The 20759-nt window shown below is 43.9% G+C and overlaps 1 protein-coding gene across 1 annotated transcript; it reads right to left on the minus strand.

The window, feature by feature from the left end:
• Positions 1–1146: 1146 nt before the first annotated feature.
• LOC106605724 (zinc-binding protein A33-like) lies at positions 1147–6613 on the minus strand. Its single transcript, XM_014201627.3, has 6 exons — positions 5878–6613; positions 3525–3620; positions 2840–3070; positions 2630–2652; positions 2421–2539; positions 1147–2227 (listed from the first exon to the last, which is right to left on the minus strand). The coding sequence occupies exons 1-6, from the start codon at positions 6301–6303 to the stop codon at positions 1689–1691; spliced, it is 1434 nt and encodes a 477-aa protein (XP_014057102.2). The 5' UTR covers positions 6304–6613; the 3' UTR covers positions 1147–1688.
• Between the last annotated feature and the right edge of the window lie 14146 nt (positions 6614–20759).

The following is a 20759-nucleotide window of genomic DNA, read 5'->3' on the forward strand; positions in this document are numbered from 1 at the left end:
TTATGAGTATACACACACAAACCATATATTTGCACTCCCACACATTCACTACATCACACACACACAGACCGACAACACACATACACACACACCTTTACACTCATTTACTGCTGCTGCTCTGTTCTTTATTTTACTCTTTATCTATCCTGATGCCTAGTCACTTTACCTTGTACATATCTACCTCAAATACCTCATACCTCTGCACATTGATCTGGTACTGGTTCTCCCTGTATATAGCTCCACATTGATCTGGTACTGGTACTCCCTGTATATAGCTCCACATTGATCTGGTACTGGTACTCCCTGTATATAGCTCCACATTGATCTGGTACTGGTACTCCCTGTATATAGCTCCACATTGATCTGGTACTGGTACTCCCTGTATATAGCTCCACATTGATCTGGTACTGGTACTCCCTGTATATAGCTCCACATTGATCTGGTACTGGTACTCCCTGTATATAGCTCCACATTGATCTGGTACTGGTACTCCCTGTATATAGCTCCACATTGATCTGGTACTGGTTCTCCCTGTATATAGCTCCACATTGATCTGGTACTGGTTCTCCCTGTATATAGCTCCACATTGATCTGGTACTGGTACTCCCTGTATATAGCTCCACATTGATCTGGTACTGGTACTCCCTGTATATAGCTCCACATTGATCTGGTACTGGTACTCCCTGTATATAGCTCCACATTGATCTGGTACTGGTACTCCCTGTATATAGCTCCACATTGATCTGGTACTGGTACTCCCTGTATATAGCTCCACATTGATCTGGTACTGGTACTCCCTGTATATAGCTCCACATTGATCTGGTACTGGTACTCCCTGTATATAGCTCCACATTGATCTGGTACTGGTACTCCCTGTATATAGCTCCACATTGATCTGGTACTGGTTCTCCCTGTATATAGCTCCACATTGATCTGGTACTGGTTCTCCCTGTATATAGCTCCACATTGATCTGGTACTGGTTCTCCCTGTATATAGCTCCACATTGATCTGGTACTGGTTCTCCCTGTATATAGCTCCATTCTTGTGTATATTATTTTATTTCTCATGTTACTATTTTATTTAGATTTTTAAACTCTATTGTTGGGTAGGGATGGTAAGCAAGCATTTCACTGTGTTCGGCACAGTTGTAATTGGCGCATGTGGCAACATTTTATTAGTTATTTTTCCGCATAATTCCATACAGAAACATAATAAAATAAACATATCAATACATCTCAGAACGCAGCAAAATTTGACAGAAAATACATTCTTACCACTGGATCCCCTCTAGTCCTAGAAAATCCCTATGTATAATAGCTCAGCAATCTAAACATACCAGTTAAAGAATCAGGGTCCAAAAAAATCCCTCATGTAATAAATGCCTGCATTATGTACATCCTATGGAAAGCATAGGAATACTGCTATAGCACAATTTCAAATATGATTGTGACCATACAAAAGGCCTTGATCCAAACCTCAACACAAACCTATAGCCACAGTAAAACTACTAGAATACAACCAAACCAGCCTGACAGCTGAAACAGTGGAATGCCCCATCTATTCAGGTGCACATATTAGGCTACCTTCTGACCATAACATGTGACGTCTATCCAAGCGAGTACTACTACTGCCCATCGGCTATTGAACCATATACTTAGCAAGCTGTAGTGACTGTCACACTGCCCTGTCACGCAGTATGAATGGTCACCTTGGCCGGGTTAACCTCCATCGGGGTGGTGTGGAGCCCTGGACCAAATATGGGGAACACTCTCTCTGTAAACTCATGTGTGAAGGTGCACAGGTGCTTCCCACCATTGCCTGCATCCCAAAATGACACCTCCCCCTTATCCATGTTTAGCTTGACCCGGACCCTCTCTGGCCGACTCTCCACAACCAGCACTGTGCGTTTGCCCGTTAGCGCGTTGTACACCCCTTTGCTCAGCCCGATGGTCCACACGCCCCTGTCTGTGGACACGGTGAACTTCCTCTTGCGAGCCACAGACTCCTTACAGATTCCCAGGATCCACTTCGGGTTGTCTCCCACATGGACCTCCCAGCGGTGCTTGCCGGAGCGGAAGCCCTCAGCTCCAAGGACAAAGACACAGGGGTCGAAGCGCTCAGGGTTGTCCGGGAGGGACTGGCGCTCTGGGCTGTCCCGTACGCTGGCTAGGTCTGGGGACATGGAAAGCCAGGGAGAGGCTGTGTTAGGGTCCATCACCACTGGGACTGGAGAGAGAGAGAGGGAGACGTGTTACAAAACATTATGACTGAAGCGTAACTGTTGCTCAAAGTGTTTCCTCCTTCATTCAAAACATTGATCCCTTACACATTATATAGCCATCCACACCCATTTTATTGTGTGTCATAACTTATGTAGCAAGTCAAAACCCTAACCTAAACCTTCAGTACATGTACTCACTGCATGTGACGTGAGCCTGCATGCTCTTCCAAATGCTGTAGCCCAGAGAGCCCACGTGTTTGGCCATGTTCAGGAGAGCATCTGAGGGATTCTGGGGGTCTTCACGAGGCCACTGGGCTCTGAAAACATGACGTCATAGAAGATGACCATGATATTAGAGGGAGGGTACACAAACTGTAGGGCAACTGATAGGATGTTACTGTACTTACTTTTTCTTTAAGGCTTGGAAGTTCTGAAAAACAACACAATTGAACCCATTAGTTCATTGTGAATAAGATTGACAAATGCTTGCATTCAAAAATGTCTCACTGTCATGCATAGTGACAATGTACAGTAAGGATGAGGGAGGGCGACCCCCACCCCATGAGAGAGAGGGAGACCCATGACCCACCCCCATGAGGGAGACCCCTCCTGCTTACCTGCAAGAAGGTTACATCCTCCGCCCCCATCTCCCTCTTTAGTGTTTGGACCAGCTTAGTGAGGGCAGCGATGTCACGGGTCAAGGAACTGATCCTGTCCTCCATACCGGATCTCTTGTCCTCCTCCTCGTCTGCCAGGGCCTTCAGCCTGGCAGCCTCCTCTGCACACAGCACCTGACGGAGCCTCTCAAACTCTGCCTTGATCTGCTTCTCTGCCTGCTCGGCCTGGCTCTGGGTACGAGAGAGGTTGGAGGAAGAGTGCCATTTTGTAATGATACTGACATACCTCTTGCAATTCATATCTCACACAACATTACTCATCTATAGGCTATAATTATAGTTTCCTCTAGAGGCTTTCCTGGAGTTTTTCCTTGTCAGGACTCCAGGCCCTAAGTTGATCTACAGTCAACTATTTTGTTATTACCAATTCTTTATGGAGGCTCAAGGAATCTCAGTCTGTCCCTACCAGTCAAACAGGTTGGTTCACACAGCTCATTACAGAACAATGATGAACATCAAACTGTTGGGCTCTGGATAGGCTACACACGTCTGGATAGAACTAGTGAGGGCATCAAAGAGCTCTAACAAATCCCATTATCTTACACAAAACCTTCCCCTATCATGGTCATGGATAGGCCCTACAGTGTAGATGTCAGCAGGTCAAGCAGAGACACTATTATAGTACCTTCATGAAATCAACTGTGTTTGAGTATTTCTTTTTCATTCTCTTGAAGGTCTCCACTTTCTCCTCCAATATGTTGACTTTAATGGTCAGTTCTTCCTGCAATAGAACACATAAAACACAATTAATATGCATATTAGTTTGTGATCTATTGACTACCAGATAATATAAAACATACAGCAACTTTTTTGCAGTATTTGTTTCAGGTCCTAAGCTATTGGGTGTTGACTAAGGGACAATAAAGCCTTGTTCACACTGCAGGCCTTAATGCTCAAATCTGTTTTGGAATACTGATTGTCCAAACACAAAGTTACAAGTGACCAAATTAGATGTGTGTGTTCAGACAGCAGTCATTAGCTGACATGGCTACGCTAGTTGTCATAGTAACGACAGCTGTGTCCACAATGGTGTAGGCTGATTGGTGGTGGTGCTCGTGGTTCCTATCACTCAGAAGTTATTTAGCAAGCTAAGGTGACAACAATGCCTGCTGGGAAAGTTTTATTGTTGTAATCACTAACTTGGGGAGGGAGAGCAATGGCAGAACCAGAAGCAATGCTTGATTCTGTTGGTGCGAGTGAAGACAGGAAATGATTGGAATACTGAAATATCTAAGAATGGAGCCAAAAGGACTAAAGTTGTAAATCAAGATAAGCCTCGGTATGATAATGCCTCATTCCTTGTTGGAGTGCGATTCATGAGCAAGGATGTTTTTTGGGGAAACCCGTTTGGTCACAAAGATGGTGAAGGATGCATTGGGAGAAGTGGAGTCAGTCAGAGTGACCAAGAGTGGTATGATGTTGATTTCATGTGTGTCAAAGGAACAAAAGAAGAACGCACAAATTGACGCACAAAGTGGAATGCTATGATTACCGGAGTAGGTCACCAATAAAAGGTGTCATATCTGGTGTCTCTATAGATATTGAGGCTTCATGGTTTAAGATTAACGTGCCAGGAATTGTTGATTCATGTTGCTCAACCCGCACTGTGAATGGGAAGGAGAAAAGCCTTTCTGTGTTACTGATGTTCGATGAAGAATTTCTCCCAACCCATGTAAAGCTGGGATATGAGATATGTGGTGCGAGTTCATGTACAAAAGCAACTTCAATGTCATAAATGTAAAAAGTTTGGCCATGTGTCAAGTGTTTGCAAACGGAATATCATTGTTGAAGAGTCTGAGGACGCACAATGTTGCCATTGTGATGGGAATCACATTCCAGAGTTTCCTGAGTGCCCTGTTAGGATGGAGGAGGTCGAAGTAGGAAGGATCAGGGCTGTTGATAAGGTCTCCTATGCAGAGTCAGTGAAAATTGTTGACGCAGCGAGTAGAGATGATGAAACTATGGCAGTGGGTGCCCATCAGTCTGTAAATGTCAGTCAGTTGAGAAATCCTGAAACACTAATCGTGAAGAATGTTGATTTTGTTGCGTTCATTGCGCAGGTGATTAATTGTATAGGACAAACAAAACAAATCTAAGAAACTGGAAATAATTGTGAAAGCGGCTAAAAGGTTCTTATAACTCCAGGATTTCACATTGAAACGTCGCAAGGAAATAATGTCTGAAGATGCATCCCTCTGGCACCAGAACCTGTGTAGGGATCTGAGTACATTTTGACTCAGTGAAGGAGTACATAGACCTTTGTTATGTTTTTTAAGAATTATATGAGTGTTTTATTTTTCATTATTATTTATTTTCGTTCTCAGTTCTATCCCACCCAGTAGGTGGCGACAATACACCTTTCGGATGTAGTCTGCCAATAAAATCTTGAAGAAGAAAAAGGCCTGAAGAAAAAAGCCCTGCCATGGACGTTTCCCAGTTGCTTTGAATGTTCAAAATCATAGTGTAAGAACACGCTTAAATCCTCAAAGGATAAGATGATCGAACTTTTGGGCTAGCCACTGCAGTTCATACAAGTCGCATGGCCAGGAATCAGATTTGTATCTGACTTCAAACCACCTATCAAGGTCAAAAGCGGTGAGTGAGGAGCGCCCTTCTCAAATGAACAGTAATCTGCAGCGCTTGATCATGTCAACAAGGCAGCATGGTGCATTGTTCAGAAACATACAACATATTTCCATAAAATAAATTGTTCTAATTTTCAAACTAGTTTTCATTGTGAAGGCAATTAAAGCGCTATTAAACGCAATCAATTTGCATGTTAAAACACAGCATTCTATTAATTACTCCACGTTCTTAACCTGACTTTTTTTTGCCTACTTCGCCGTCGGCCAGAGCCGGGCATCTGGCTCAAGCCCCGGGGGCAAACCGGTTCCAAAACGAATGCAATCACTTTTCACCCAATGCAAACTCATCTCACCTGGGAAACCCGGCCCAGATAATCGACTCTCCTCACTTACCTTACACAACGGCGCCCCCTTGTTGAGTGGCAGCAGCTCGTGAGTCCGATGTAGAGTGACACAGTCAACGCACACGGGCTCCTCGTCCTTTACGCAGTAAAGTTGAAGCTCCAAACAGTGCAGGTTACAAAGAGGCACGTTATTGATTGCGTTCGGTCCCCGCCAGCGCTTCTCCTTCTGAAAGGACTCGGTAGCGGCCATCAGCGCCCGGTTGGAGATTGGTTGCTCCCCGTCACAGCTCTTCCTGCACACCGGACACGTCTGCCCCATCTTTCGGCTTTGCTCCAAGCACTCCTTGCAGAAGCTGTGGCTGCAGGAAAGAAGCACGGGCTCCCGGTAAAGATCTTTACACACTGGACAGGTCAGATCTTCCTGAAGGAAGGATGGACCCTCTGACATCTCCTCATTCCAAGCCCATTCAGCCATGGCGTCGCTGTCGGCAATGCAGGCCCCTTCTGAAAACGCTTAAAGTTTACTTTCGCTTTCTTCAAAATGCTCCTTTTTATACGCTGACAGTTGTCCAGAGACACTCTTCCGTTCTGTTTGACGGTTTACCTTTATTGTTTGTAGATTTGTTGACGCCAACACAAAACTTCATTTTGTAAACAGGTAAAATTTGCATTTTTTGAGAGCCATCGCCTACAGTTCCAACTGTAACCTCCCTTCTGACTTCCTTCCTCAATGGAGTGGGTGTGTATGGTGCGCAACGTTCTTTTTCGATGAGGTTTATTAAAGGCGGTTGCCATCCAATAAACGTTGCATTACCGTCAGCAACGTTCTTCTTCGATGAGGTTTAAAGGCGGTTGCCATCCAATAAACGTTGCATTACCGTCACCTACTAGACTGGAGTACAACTCCCTTATACTTTCCTTGAAAAAATTATAAATAAACAAATACCCTACCATCTAACACTACACTCTCCAAGAAAATTATAATAATACAAAAATAACACCACCATACTCCACTATTTAAATCTATTTAGTCCTACCTCAGGCCAACAACCTGAAAGGATGGGACACCACCACTTAACACAGCCTGTAACTCTTCTGATGTCATGTCTTGCACACCCAAATACCTCTCTGCAGCTGCCACCATTACCTCAATTTTCTGTGACTTACATTCCATCCCAGCAGTACAGTTGATAACCATTGCTATAAATGTTACAAATCCAATCTTACTGAAACATCACTTGTTGGCCTATCCCTCTGTACTGGTACAGATCTACTACTCACACCACTCCTCTCAGGATCCCTCCCCTTGACCCATCTTCCTCTACTTCACTGCCTCAGCATATGACAACTTCTGCACTACTCTGACCCTGGAAACCTCAACCTGCCTCTCTCGCATGGGACATTTCTAATCCCCAGCCTTATGGGCACCCCTACAATAAACACATACCACTACTTTCCCCAATGCTACACATTCCTTTGTCTCATGCCCTTCTGCACACTTTTCACACCTAGTAACCTCCCTCCTACACACTGCTGCCACATGCCCATAAGCTTGACACCTGTAACAACGTAATGTATTCAGCACAAAAGCTCGTGCAGGATAACTTACATATTCTAACATCGCTTTGTCAGACAAAGACTCAACATCAAAACTCAAAAGAACAGACAATGACTCTTCTGTTTCACCATTCCCGCCACCCTGTCTGTGTCGCACCAAACGAAGCGCATCAAAACCCCCGGGAATCTTCCCCTTCAGTCGGTCAACCTCTACAGTTACTGCTACCCCAGTAATCACTCCTTTCAATGGGGTCCTTTTCTTGAGACCATTCGTTTAACTCGGAGCGCCTTTTCCATCTGACCAGCAGAAACACAAACAATTATCACAAGATCACTTTTTGTTACCCTCACCGATTTCACAGCATCAAAATCTGTTTTCACCCACCCTGAAACCACAAATGGATCAGCCAAAAGGTAAGGGTCCACTTTTTCCACAGACTCATCTCTATTCTGATCCTCGGTGCAAGCCTCGGGCTCAGAGAACTTCACCACACCTACCACCTCTGATACTTCGTCCTCATTCACTTCCATTTCTCCTCCTGTCTTCAGCTCACTCTGCTTACACTTTCTACCATTCTTCTTTAACAAACCATCTCCATTTTTTCCCTGCCATTTTTAACCAACTCAATGTATTATACACGTTTCTATTGAATTGGTACAAGTTATGCAAAGTAAAGTATATATGATTGAATGCTGTGTCAAGATGCATTTCATTTTATACATTGTGCCAGTGGGTAAATTGCTCCTGTCATTGCTGTCTCCCCCCTTTTCCCCCAATCCATGAAATCCTCCTAAATGGATTTAGACCTAGAAATAGACTACATGTATGTTCATGATCAATATTTTCTCTCCAACAGAGGGAGCCCAAACATTAGATAAATTATGTTAATAATTGCTCATGAGAGTTTTACCATTGTTTGTGATTTATGAATCACATTTATTTAAATTAAATTGTGAAATCATTTTTCCATTATCAAATATTTCTAAATGCAAAAAAATGAAATGCACATGATATCATTTTTATTATTGTAAGTATATTTGCATTACAAATCAGTGACAGTAAGACCTGAGTTCCACATTATGTGAATGCAAATGTCTCACTGTCGATCAAATGATCTTCATCTGCTGGATGAGTCGCTCCATGGCCCCACTCTACGTGTCCAACACCATGGAAACTATTTCCAATAATAAAAACTGGTTTTATACATGTTCTCATTATTACCAAAAACAAATCAGTCAAGCTTAGACACATTCTACAGGTAATACTGGTTTTATATGTTGCTAATAGGATCTGATTGGCCACCATTTCAGCACTGAATCTCACTTGCATTTTAGCAGACACTGTTATCCAGAGTGACTTACAGGCGCCATTAGGGTTAATCGCCTTGTTCAAGTGCACAGACAGATTTTTCTCCCAGTCAGCTTGGGGATTTTAACCAGCAACCTTTCAGTTACTGGCCCAACACTCTTAACGACTAGGCTAACTCCCACCCCTTGTGGTCTGTGAGTAGTAGCCATAGACACAATATGACATAATTGATAGTAATAGCAGTGGTTGACTGAAATACAGTGGCTTGCGAAAGTATTCACCCCCCTTGGCATTTGACCTATTTTGTTGTCTTACAACCTGGAATTAAAATAGATTTTTGGGGGGTTTGTATCATTTGATTTACACAACATGCACTTTTAAAATGTAAAATATTTTTTATTGTGAAACAACCAAGAAATAAGACAAAAAAACAGAAAACTTGAGCATGCATAACTATTCACCCCCCCCCCCCCCCCCCCAAAAAAAAAGTCTGTAGAGCCACCTTTTGCAGCAATTACAGCTGCAAGTCTCAGGATATGTCTCTAATAAGCTTGTCACATCTAGCCACTGGGATTTTTGCCCATTCTTCAAGGCAAAACTGCTCCAGCTCCTTCAAGTTGGATGGGTTCCGCTGGTGTACAGTAATCTTTAAGTCATACCACAGATTCTCAATTGGATTGAGGTCTCGGCTTTGACTAGGCCATTCCAAGACATTTAAATGTTTCCCCTTAAACCACTCGAGTGTTGCTTTAGCAGTATGCGTAGGGTCATCCTAATCAGTCAGGTTTCAAGACTGGGCATTCAACTGAGACTGCTCTTCTCTGTGTCACGGAGGCTCTCCGCACTGCTAAAGCTAACTCTCTCTCCTCTGCTCTCATCCTTCTAGACCTATCTGCTGCCTTTGATACTGTGAACCATCAGATCCTCCTCTCCACCCTCTCCGAGTTGGGCATCTCCGGCGCGGCCCACGCTTGGATTGCGTCCTACCTGACAGGTCGCTCCTACCAGGTGGCGTGGCGAGAATCTGTCTCCGCACCATGCGCTCTCACCACTGGTGTCCCCCAGGGCTCTGTTCTAGGCCCTCTCCTATTCTCGCTATACACCAAGTCACTTGGCTGTCATATCCTCACATGGTCTCTCCTATCATTGCTATGCAGACGACACACAATTAATCTTCTCCTTTCCCCCTTCTGATAACCAGGCGGCGAATCGCATCTCTGCATGTCTGTCAGACATATCAGTGTGGATGACGGATCACCAGCTCAAGCTGAACCTCGGCAAGCTGAACCCCGGGGAAGGACTGCCCGTTCCATGATCTCGCCATCACGGTTGACAACTCCTTTGTGTCCTCCTCCCAGAGTGCTAAGAACCTTGGCGTGATCCGGGACAACACCCTGTCGTTCTCCACTAACATCAAGGCGGTGACCCGATCCTGTAGGTTCATGCTCTACAACATTCGCAGAGTACGACCCTGCCTCACACAGGAAGCGGCGCAGGTCCTAATCCAGGCACTTGTCATCTCCCGTCTGGATTACTGCAACTCGCTGTTGGCTGGGCTCCCTGCCTGTGCCATTAAACCCCTACAACTCATCCAGAACGCCGCAGCCCGTCTGGTGTTCAACCTTCCCAAGTTCTCTCACGTCACCCAGCTCCTCCGCTCTCTCCACTGACTTCCAGTTGAAGCTCGCATCCGCTACAAGACCATGGTGATTGCCTACGGAGCTGTGAAGGGAACGGCACCTCCATACCTTCAGGCTCTGATCAGGCCCTACACCCAAACAAGGGCACTGCGTTCATCCACCTCTGGCCTGCTGGCCCCCCTACCTCTGAGGAAGCACAGTTCCCGCTCAGCCCAGTCAAAACTGTTCGCTGCTCTGGCACCCCAATGGTGGAACAAGCTCCCTCACGACGCCAGGACAGCGGAGTCAATCACCACCTTCCGGAGACACCTGAAACCCCACCTCTTTAAGGAATACCTAGGATAGGATAAAGTAATCCTTCTAACCCCCCCCCCCCCCCCCCCCCCCCTTAAAAGATTTAGATGCACTATTGTAAAGTGGTTGTTCCACTGGATATCATAAGGTGAATGCACCAATTTGTAAGTCGCTCTGGATAAGAGCGTCTGCTAAATGACTTAAATGTAAATGTAATGTAAATGTCATTGTCCTGCTGGAAGGTGAACCTCTTTCCCAGTCTCAAATCTCAAGACTGAAAAAGTTTCCCTCAAGAATTTCCCTGTATTTAGCGCCATCCATCATTCCATTAATTCTGACCAGTTTCCCAGTCCCTGCCAATGAAAAACATCCCCACAGCATGATGCTGCCACCACCATGCTTCACTGTGGGGATGGTGTTCTGGGGTGATGAGAGGTGTTGGGTTTGCGCCAGACATAGCGTTTTTCTTGATGGCCAAAAAGCTCAATTTTAGTCTCATCTGACCAGAGTACCTTCTTCCATATTTTTGGGGAATCTCCCACATGCCTTTTGGCAAACAAAAAACATGTTTGCTTATTTTTTTCTGGCCACTCTTCTGTAAAGCGCAGCTCTGTGGAGTATACGGCTTAAAGGCGTCCTATGGACAGATACTCCAATCTCCACTGTGGAGTTTTGCAGGTCCTTCAGGGTTTTCTTTGGTCTCTTTGTTGCCTCTCTGATTAATGCCCTTCTTGCCTGAGTTTTTGTGGGCGGCCCTCTCTTGGCAGGTTTGTTGTGGTGCCATATTCTTTCCATTTTTTAATAATGGATTTAATGGTGCTCCGTGGGATGTTCAAAGTTTCTGATATTTTTTTATTACCCAACCCTGATCTGTACTTCTCCACAACTTTGTCCCTGACCTATTTGGAGAGCTCCTTGGTCTTTATAGTGCTTCTTGCTTGGTGGTGCCCCTTGCTTAGTGGTGTTGCAGACTCTGGGGCCTTTCAGAACAGCTGTATATATATATACTGAGCTCATGTGACTGATCATGTGACACTTAGATTGCACACAGGTGGACTTTATTTAACTAATTATGTGACTTCTGAAGGTAATTGGTTGCACCAGATCTTATTTATGGGCTTCATAGCAAAGTGCGTGAATACATATGCATGCACCACTTTTCTGTTTTCTTTTTGATTTAAAAAAAAAAGAGTTATTTTTTTCATTTCACTTCATCAATTTGGACTATTTTGTGTATGTCTATTACATGAAATCCAAATAAAAATCCATTTAAATTACAGGTTGTAATACAACAAAATAGGAAAAACGGCAAGGGGGGATAAATATATTTGCAAGGCACTGTAGGTGCCGGTACTGTTTATATTTGGGTGCAGGTGCACCACAATACTTTTGATTTAATAAGAGGAACCGGAACTTAAGCTGTAGAATATTTGAGGCACCGGTAAGCTCCTGCCCAAGTCAAGCACTGAGTAATACTAGTATTTTAACTAGGCAAGTCAGTTAATAACAAATTCTAATTTACAATGACAGCCTACCCTGGGCCAATTGTGCACCACCCTATGAGACTCCCAATCACGCCAGATCTCTTGCACTGAGATGCAGTGCCTTAGACCACTTCACCACTCAGGAGCCCAAATATGAAACCATCGCTTTAAGCTTAAAAGGCCTCAGGCAAAGAGACACAGGAAACTGACAAAAGTGCAGCAGACAATGTGAAAAGGTTATATGCCTGTGCCACATACACACACACTATAGGGATCACATGCTACAACATCCTCAACACACACACCTAGATCAGACCATATATAGAAATGTATCTATATGGATCCATTGTAGACGCTACAAACTTATCTCTGTCACACAAAGGCTACAGCAGAGCACAACCTACTCCCCAGTGGACAAACACACACATACACACCATGTCTGTGGGTGTACAACTGTGTCATATTGATGATTGGAGACATAGGCATAATTACTCTGATAATGAAGAAATTACTCAGAATAGAATTGATAGCAAGGATATGAGCTCCTGTGCCAGATTAAACAGGGTTCAGATGATTACAGATGACTGAAATGATAAGAAACTGTAGCAGACAAGTATGCAAATAATACATTTGTAGGTATTGATATAGTTTAATATCTAGATAGAGCTTGTCATCCCCTTTGATTCCAGCTGTGTCTGACTGTGTCAGTGTGTCAGGTTAGCGGCTGGCTGTGTAGTGTGCTGTGGTGAGCCCATTTCTTCCACCAAACAGAAAAATCGAGAGATGAGGGAGGAAAGAGTGGTTTCACGAGAGACCTATTCAAAGTCACACCTTTAGTGCAAATGGTAAAACTCTGGTTTTAAAATAGATTCAGTATTATTTTTCTCAGAAAAAATAAGTTGGTGTGTACACCAATTTGAAAACACTAAGAATATATTAAATAACCTTTTCAACTCGGTCAAATTCAGTCCTAATATTTGTGTTGTCATTGATATGGTTTGTTTGCTGCTCGCACCATAGTGAACTATAATCACAGCTCATGTGTTTTGTGGTACCAGTTCCTGGAACAACAACATCTATAAAAGAGTTTCCTTTTTATTATTTTTCAGTTCCTGTACCATGTGGAAGTAGTGCACTCAGTCAAACTTGTTACATGTGTAACAACTGCCTTTTTGAAACAATTGCCTTTTTGATATGTTTTGAGAACCTAATATCACAGTTTTCGGTGAAACGAGAAAGATAGACGACAGGCAGGCAGGCGGCAGTGAAAAGAAAGGGGGAGGAAGAGGTGCACATTTAGAGTTTTAAGCGGCACAGTGGTTCAGAGTGAACTAAGGGGGAGAGAGAGAGGTTCCCTTATGACTCATCTTTGACATGAAGAATAACAATAATAATGCATTTTATTTTCATTGTTTTTCACAACACTCAGTCACTTTACATACACAAGAAAATCAGCAGAATAAAAAGCAATACAATCACACAAAGTAAGTCAGTATATAAAAGTAGACTAACCATTGAGAACACAAACCATGATGACAGACCAACCATGGAGAACACTAAACATGATGACAGACTAACCATGGAGAACACTAAACATGATGACAGACTAACCATGGAGAACACTAAACATGATGACAGACTAACCATGGAGAACACTAAACATGATGACAGACTAACCATGGAGAACACTAAACATGATGACAGACTAACCATGGAGAACACTAAACATGATGGCAAACTAACCATGGAGAACACTAAACATGATGACAGACTAACCATGGAGAACACTAAACATGATGACAGACTAACCATGGAGAACACTAAACATGATGACAGACTAACCATGGAGAACACTAAACATGATGACAGACCAACCATGGAGAACACTAAACATGATGGCAAACTAACCATGGAGAACACTAAACATGATGACAGACTAACCATGGAGAACACTAAACAGGATGGCAAACTAACCATGGAGAACACTAAACATGATGACAGACTAACCATGGAGAACACTAAACATGATGACAGACTAACCAGGGAGAACATTAAACATTATGACAGACTAACCAGGGAGAACACTAAACATGATGACAGACTAACCATGGAGAACACTAAACATGATGACAGACTAACCATGGAGAACACTAAACATGATGACAGACTAACCATGGAGAACACTAAACAGGATGGCAAACTAACCATGGAGAACACTAAACATGATGACAGACTAACCATGGAGAACACTAAACATGATGACAGACTAACCATGGAGAACACTAAACATGATGACAGACTAACCATGGAGAACACTAAACATGATGACAGACTAACCATGGAGAACACTAAACATGATGACAGACTAACCATGGAGAACACTAAACATGATGACAAACTAACCATGGAGAACACTAAACATGATGACAGACTAACCATGGAGAACATTAAACATTATGACAGACTAACCAGGGAGAACACTAAACATGATGACAGACTAACCATGGAGAACACTAAACACGATGACAGACTAACCATGGAGAACACTAAACATGATGACAGACTAACCATGGAGAACACTAAACATGATGACAGACTAACCAGGGAAGTGAACTACAGAGGATAAAATCTAAGACAACAGAGAATCCGGGTAAGCCTGTGGGAAGAGGTGTGCCATCTAGAACCTAAAAGGCTTACTCGGCTGTCCCCGTAGGATAACCCTTTTTGATTCCAGGTAGAACACTTTTGGCTTCAGTTAGAACCCTATTGGGTTCCATATAGAACCCTTTCCCTAGAGGGTTCTACATGGAACCCAAAAGTTCTACCTGGAACCAAAAAGGATTCTCCTATGGGGACAGCCGAATAACAATTTTTTTTCTAAGAGTGTAGGACTTGAATATGTGTATGGAATGTGAGGCTCTCACATGGAGAGGGAGTTCCAGAGTTGGCTAAAAGCCTGGTCTCCAATGGAGCGGAGCCTGGTGTGAGGGATGATGAGGCGGCCAGTGTCAGAGGAGCTCAGTGAACAGGTGGGAGTGTAGGCATAGCATAGGCACAGGAAAACATGTTTTGCATGACCTACAGATGGCTATATCCGGTCAGCTAATAAAGGACTAGCAAAGGCTGTAAAAAAAAAAAGAATATATATTTTTTTTTTCTGAGAAAAATAATACTGAATCTATTTTAAAACCAAAGTTTTACCATTTGCACTGAAGATATGACTTTGAATAGGTCTCTCGTAAAACCACTCTTTCCTCCCTCATCTCTTGATTTTTCTGTTTGGTGGAAGAAATGGGGTCACCACAGCACACTACACAGCCAGCCGCTAACCTGACACACTGACACAGTCAGACATTTATATATTTTTTTGTCTGTTAAAATAACATCAAATTGATCAGAAATACAATGTAGACATTGTTAATGTTGTAAATGACTACCGTAGCTGGAAACGGCTGTTTTTTAATGGAATATCTACATAGGCGTACAGAGGCCCATTATTAGCAACCATCACTCCTGTGTTCCAATGGCACATTGTGTTAGCTTATCCAATATTGTCATTTTAAAAGGCTAATTGACCTTTAGAAAACACTTTTGCAATTATGTTAGCACAGCTGAAAACTGTTGTTCTGATTAAAGAAGCAAAAAAACTGGCCTTCTTTAGACTAGTTGAGTATCTGGAGCATCAGCATTTGTGGGTTCGATTACAGGCTCAAAATGGCCAGAAACAAAGAACTTTCTTCTGAAACTCATCAGTCTATTCTTGTTCTGAGAAATGAAGGCTATTCCATGCAAGAAATTGCCAAGAAACTGAAGATTTCGTACAACTCTGTGTACTAATCCCGTCACAGAACAGCACAAACTGTCTCTAACCAGAACAGAAAGAGGAGTGGGAGGCCCCGGTGCACAACTGAGCAAGAGGACAAGTACATTAGAGTGTGTAGTTTTAGAAACAGACGCCTCACAATTCCTCAACTGGCAGCTTCATTAAATAGTACACGCAAAACACCAGTCTCAAAGTCAAAAGTGAAGAGGCGAGTCCGGGATGCTGGCCTTCAAAGCAGAGTTGCAAAGAAAAAGCCATATCTCAGACTGGCCAATAAAAATAAAAGATTAAGATGGGCAAAAGAACACAAACACTGGACAGAGGAACTCTGTCTAGAAGGCCAGCATCCCGGAGTCGCCTCTTCCCTGTTGACGTTGAAATTGGTGTTTTGCGGGTACTATTTAATGAAGCTGCCAGTTGAGGACTTGTGAGATGTCTGTTTCTTGTTATTTGTCCATTGGCCCAGTTGTACTGCAAGGAATTCTGATTGGTCAACCCCAGGCTAGGGTGGGGGGTTATAAGTGGCATCCTGTTTCTTTGTTTTGTGGAGAAAAGCTGAGGACAGGGGGAATGAACATCTAGTGTACCTCCCAGCATAACATCCATGATTTGCCCTTCTCAAATAAATCTATTTTTCTCCCCCTGATTTGCTTTGGGGTCTGTGTTATTGAAGAATAACATTAACTGCTAACACTCACCACCATTTGCCTTGATGACAGCTTTGCACACTCTTGGATTTCTCTCAACAGCTTCACCTGGAATGCTTTGCCAACAGTCTTGAAGGAGTTCCCACATATGCTGAGCACTTGTTGGCTGCTTTTCCTTCACTCTGTAGTCTGACTCATCCCAAACATCTCAATTTGTTTGAGGTTGGGTGATTGTGGAGGCCAGATCATCTGATGCACCACTCCATTACTCTCTTTCTTGGTAAAATAGCCCTTAAATAGCCTGAACATGTGTTGGGTCATTGTCCTGTTGAAAAACAAATGATAGTCCAACTAAACCAGATGCTGCAGAATGCTGTGGTAGCCATGCTGGTTAAGTGTGCCTTGAATTATAAATAAATCACAGAAGTGTCACCAGCAAAGCACCCCCACACCATAACACCTCCTCCTCCATTCTTTACGGTGGGAAATACACATGCAGAGATCATCCGTTCACCCACACTGCGTCTCACAGCTGTTGGAACCAAACATCTCAAATTTGAACTCATCAGACCAAAGGACAGATTTCCACCGGTCTAATGTCCATTGCTCGTGTTTCTTGGCCCAATCAAGTCTCTTCTTATTATTGGTGTCCTTTAGTAGTGGTTTCTTTGCAGCAATTTGACCATGAAGGCCTGATTCACACAGTCTCCTCTGAACAGTTGATGTTTAGATGTGTCTGTTACTTGAACTCTGTGAAGCGTTTATTTGGGCTGCATTTTCTGAGGATGGTAACTCTAATGAACTTATCCTCTGCAGCAGAGGTAACTCTGGGTCTTCCATTCCTGTGGCAGTCCTCATGAGAGCCAGTTTCATCATAGTGCTTGATGGTTTTTGCGACTGCACTTTTTCCGGATTGACTGACCTTCATGTCTTAAAGTAATGACGGGCTGTCGTTTCTCTTTGCTTATTTGAGCTGTTCTTTCCATAATATGGACTTGGTATTTTACCAAATAGGGCTATCTTCTGTATACCATCTCTACCTTGTCATAACACAACTGATTGGCTGAAACGCATTAAGAAGGAAAGAAATTCCACAAATTAACTTTTAACAAGGCACACCTGTTAATTGTAATGCATTCCAGGTGACTACCTCATGGTTGAGAGAATGCCAAGAGTGTGCAAAGCTCTCATGAAGGTAAAGGGTAGCTATTTTGAATAATCTCAGATATAACATAGATTTTGATTTGTTTAACACTTTTTTTCTTTCTACCAGATTTCATGTGTTATTTTATAGTTTTGATGTCTTCACTATTATTCTACAATGTAGAAAATAGTAAAAATTAAGAAAAACCCTGGGATGTCCAAACTTTTAACTGGTGCTATATTTACTGCTCAAAAAAATAAAGGGAAAACTTAAACAACACATCCTAGATCTGAATGAAAGAAATAATCTTATTAAATACTTTTTTCTTTACATAGTTGAATGTGCTGACAACAAAATCACACAAAAATAATCAATGGAAATCCAATTTATCAACCCATGGAGGTCTGGATTTGGAGTCACTCAAAATTAAAGTGGAAAACCACACTACAGGCTGATCCAACTTTGATGTAATGTCCTTAAAACAAGTCAAAATGAGGCTCAGTAGTGTGTGTGGCCTCCACGTGCCCTCCACGTGCCTGTATGACCTCCCTACAACGCCTGGGCATGCTCCTGATGAGGTGGCGGATGGTCTCCTGAGGGATCTCCTCCCAGACCTGGACTAAAGCATCCGCCAACTCCTGGACAGTCTGTGGTGCAACGTGGCGTTGGTGGATGGAGCGAGACATGATGTCCCAGATGTGCTCAATTGGATTCAGGTCTGGGGAATGGGCGGGCCAGTCCATAGCATCAATGCCTTCCTCTTGCAGGAACTGCTGACACACTCCAGCCACATGAGGTCTAGCATTGTCTTGCATTAGGAGGAACCCAGGGCCAACCGCACCAGCAGATGGTCTCACAAGGGGTCTGAGGATCTCATCTTGGTACCTAATGGCAGTCAGGCTACCTCTGGCGAGCACATGGAGGGCTGTGTGGCCCCGCAAAGAAATGCCACCCCACACCATGACTGACCCACCGCCAAACCGGTCATGCTGGAGGATGTTGCAGGCAGCAGAACGTTCTCCACGGCGTCTCCAGACTCTGTCATGTCTGTCACGTGCTCAGTGTGAACCTGCTTTCATCTGTGAAGAGCACAGGGCGCCAGTGGCGAATTTGCCAATCTTGGTGTTCTCTGGCAAATGCCAAACGTCCTGCACGGTGTTGGGCTGTAAGCACAACCCCCACCTGTGGACGTCGGGCCCTCATACCACCCTCATGGAGTCTGTTTCTGACCGTTTGAGCAGACACATGCACATTTGTGGCCTGCTGGAGGTCATTTTGCAGGGCTCTGGCAGTGCTTCTCCTGCTCCTCCTTGCACAAAGGCGGGGGTAGCGGTCCTGCTGCTGGGTTGTTGCCCTCCTACGGCCTCCTCTATGTCTCCTGATGTACTGGCCTGTCTCCTGGTAGCGCCTCCATGCTCTGGACACTACGCTGACAGTCACAGCAAACCTTCTTGCCACAGCTCGCATTGATGTGCCATCCTGGATGAGCTGCACTACCTGAGCCACTTGTGTGGGTTATAGACTCCGTCTCATGCTACCACTAGAGTGAAAGCACCGCCAGCATTCAAAAGTGACCAAAACATCAGCCAGGAAGCATAGGAACTGAGAAGTGGTCTGTGGTCCCCACCTGCAGAACCACTCCTTTATTGGGGGTGTCTTGCTAATTGCCTATAATTTCCACCTGTTGTCTATTCCATTTGCACAACAGCATGTGAAATTTATTGTCAATCCGTGTTGCTTCCTAAGTGGACAGTTTGATTTCACAGAAGTGGGATTGTCTTGGAGTTACATTGTGTTGTTTAAGTGTTCCCTTTATTTTTTTGAGCAGTGTATATACACACATATAGACAAAATTAATTACTTAAAAAAATCTGATTTTCTTATGGGGTGCTGCAGCACCCACAGCACCCCAACTTCTCGTTGCTATGAGTGTAGGGGTACAGGAGGTCCGTAAGGTAAGTGGGCGCCAGTCCATTGAGTGCTTTGTAGGTGAGCATGAGCAATTTGAAGATGATCCTGTATTGAACTGGGAGCCAGTGGATTTTAATGAGAGTGGGGGTGATGTGGTCCCAAGGTCTAATGTGTGTGATGACTCGTGCGTAGGACAGGTACCAAAAGAAAGGCATGAATGAGGATTTCTGCGGTGGAGTCAGTGAGATAGGGTCTGAGTCCTGAGATGTTTTTGAGATGGAAGAAGGCTGACTTGGTGATATTCCGGATGTGGGGTTCAAATGAAAGAGTTCGGTCAAATGTCACCCCAAGATTCCTGACTGGAGTTGGAGTGGATAGTGCAGTCGTCGACTAGCATGTTGAGTTGAATACTCTGACACACTCAAATCTTTTTCAGTCAAAGGATCAAGGGCAGGGGTAGGCAACCCTGTTCCTGGAGTGCCACAGGTTCTGCAGGATTTTGTCTCAACTAGGCACCACACCTGACCAACTGAGCTCATTGATCAGTTCAGTGATTGCCTAAATTCAACATACCTGGTTTTCCAGGTTGGTTAAATCAAAAACATGAAGTGCCTGCAGCAATCCCGGGACCAGGGTTCCCTACCCCTGGTTGTCTATCCTTGGTCTAGCGTCACATCTAAAGACTCTGAACAATAGTGTTGAGGGAGTCGCACAATAAATTTTAGGTTTTGGTACCGCTTAGTTTTTCACTGTCAGCATGTAGGCTGACAGTGAAAAAGTCTGTATCATGTTTTCTACTTTAGGTGGTCTCCTGTTTCTCATGTCCTTGAAACTGTCTCTTATAGCTAGTGTTAGGAGCCTACAATAATGTTCTGCCATTGCTGTCACGTATACTCCCTCTCCGGCCTCTGGGTCATCAGGCTGCTGATCCCGCACACCTGTCACCATCATCTCGCGCACCTGCACCTCATGACACTAATCTGGACTCCATAACCTCCTTGGTTATCTTCCCTATATCTGTCACTCCCCTTGGTTTGCCTTGGGTCCGGGAACTGCTACAGGGAACTCCCCTTGCTTGTGGGAACTCCCCTTGGGTCTGGGAACTGCTACAGGCTATCATGC

Source organism: Salmo salar, chromosome 05, assembly GCF_965601325.2.
Source record: "Salmo salar chromosome 05, fSalSal1, whole genome shotgun sequence".
NCBI classification, from domain to species: Eukaryota; Metazoa; Chordata; class Actinopteri; order Salmoniformes; family Salmonidae; genus Salmo; species Salmo salar.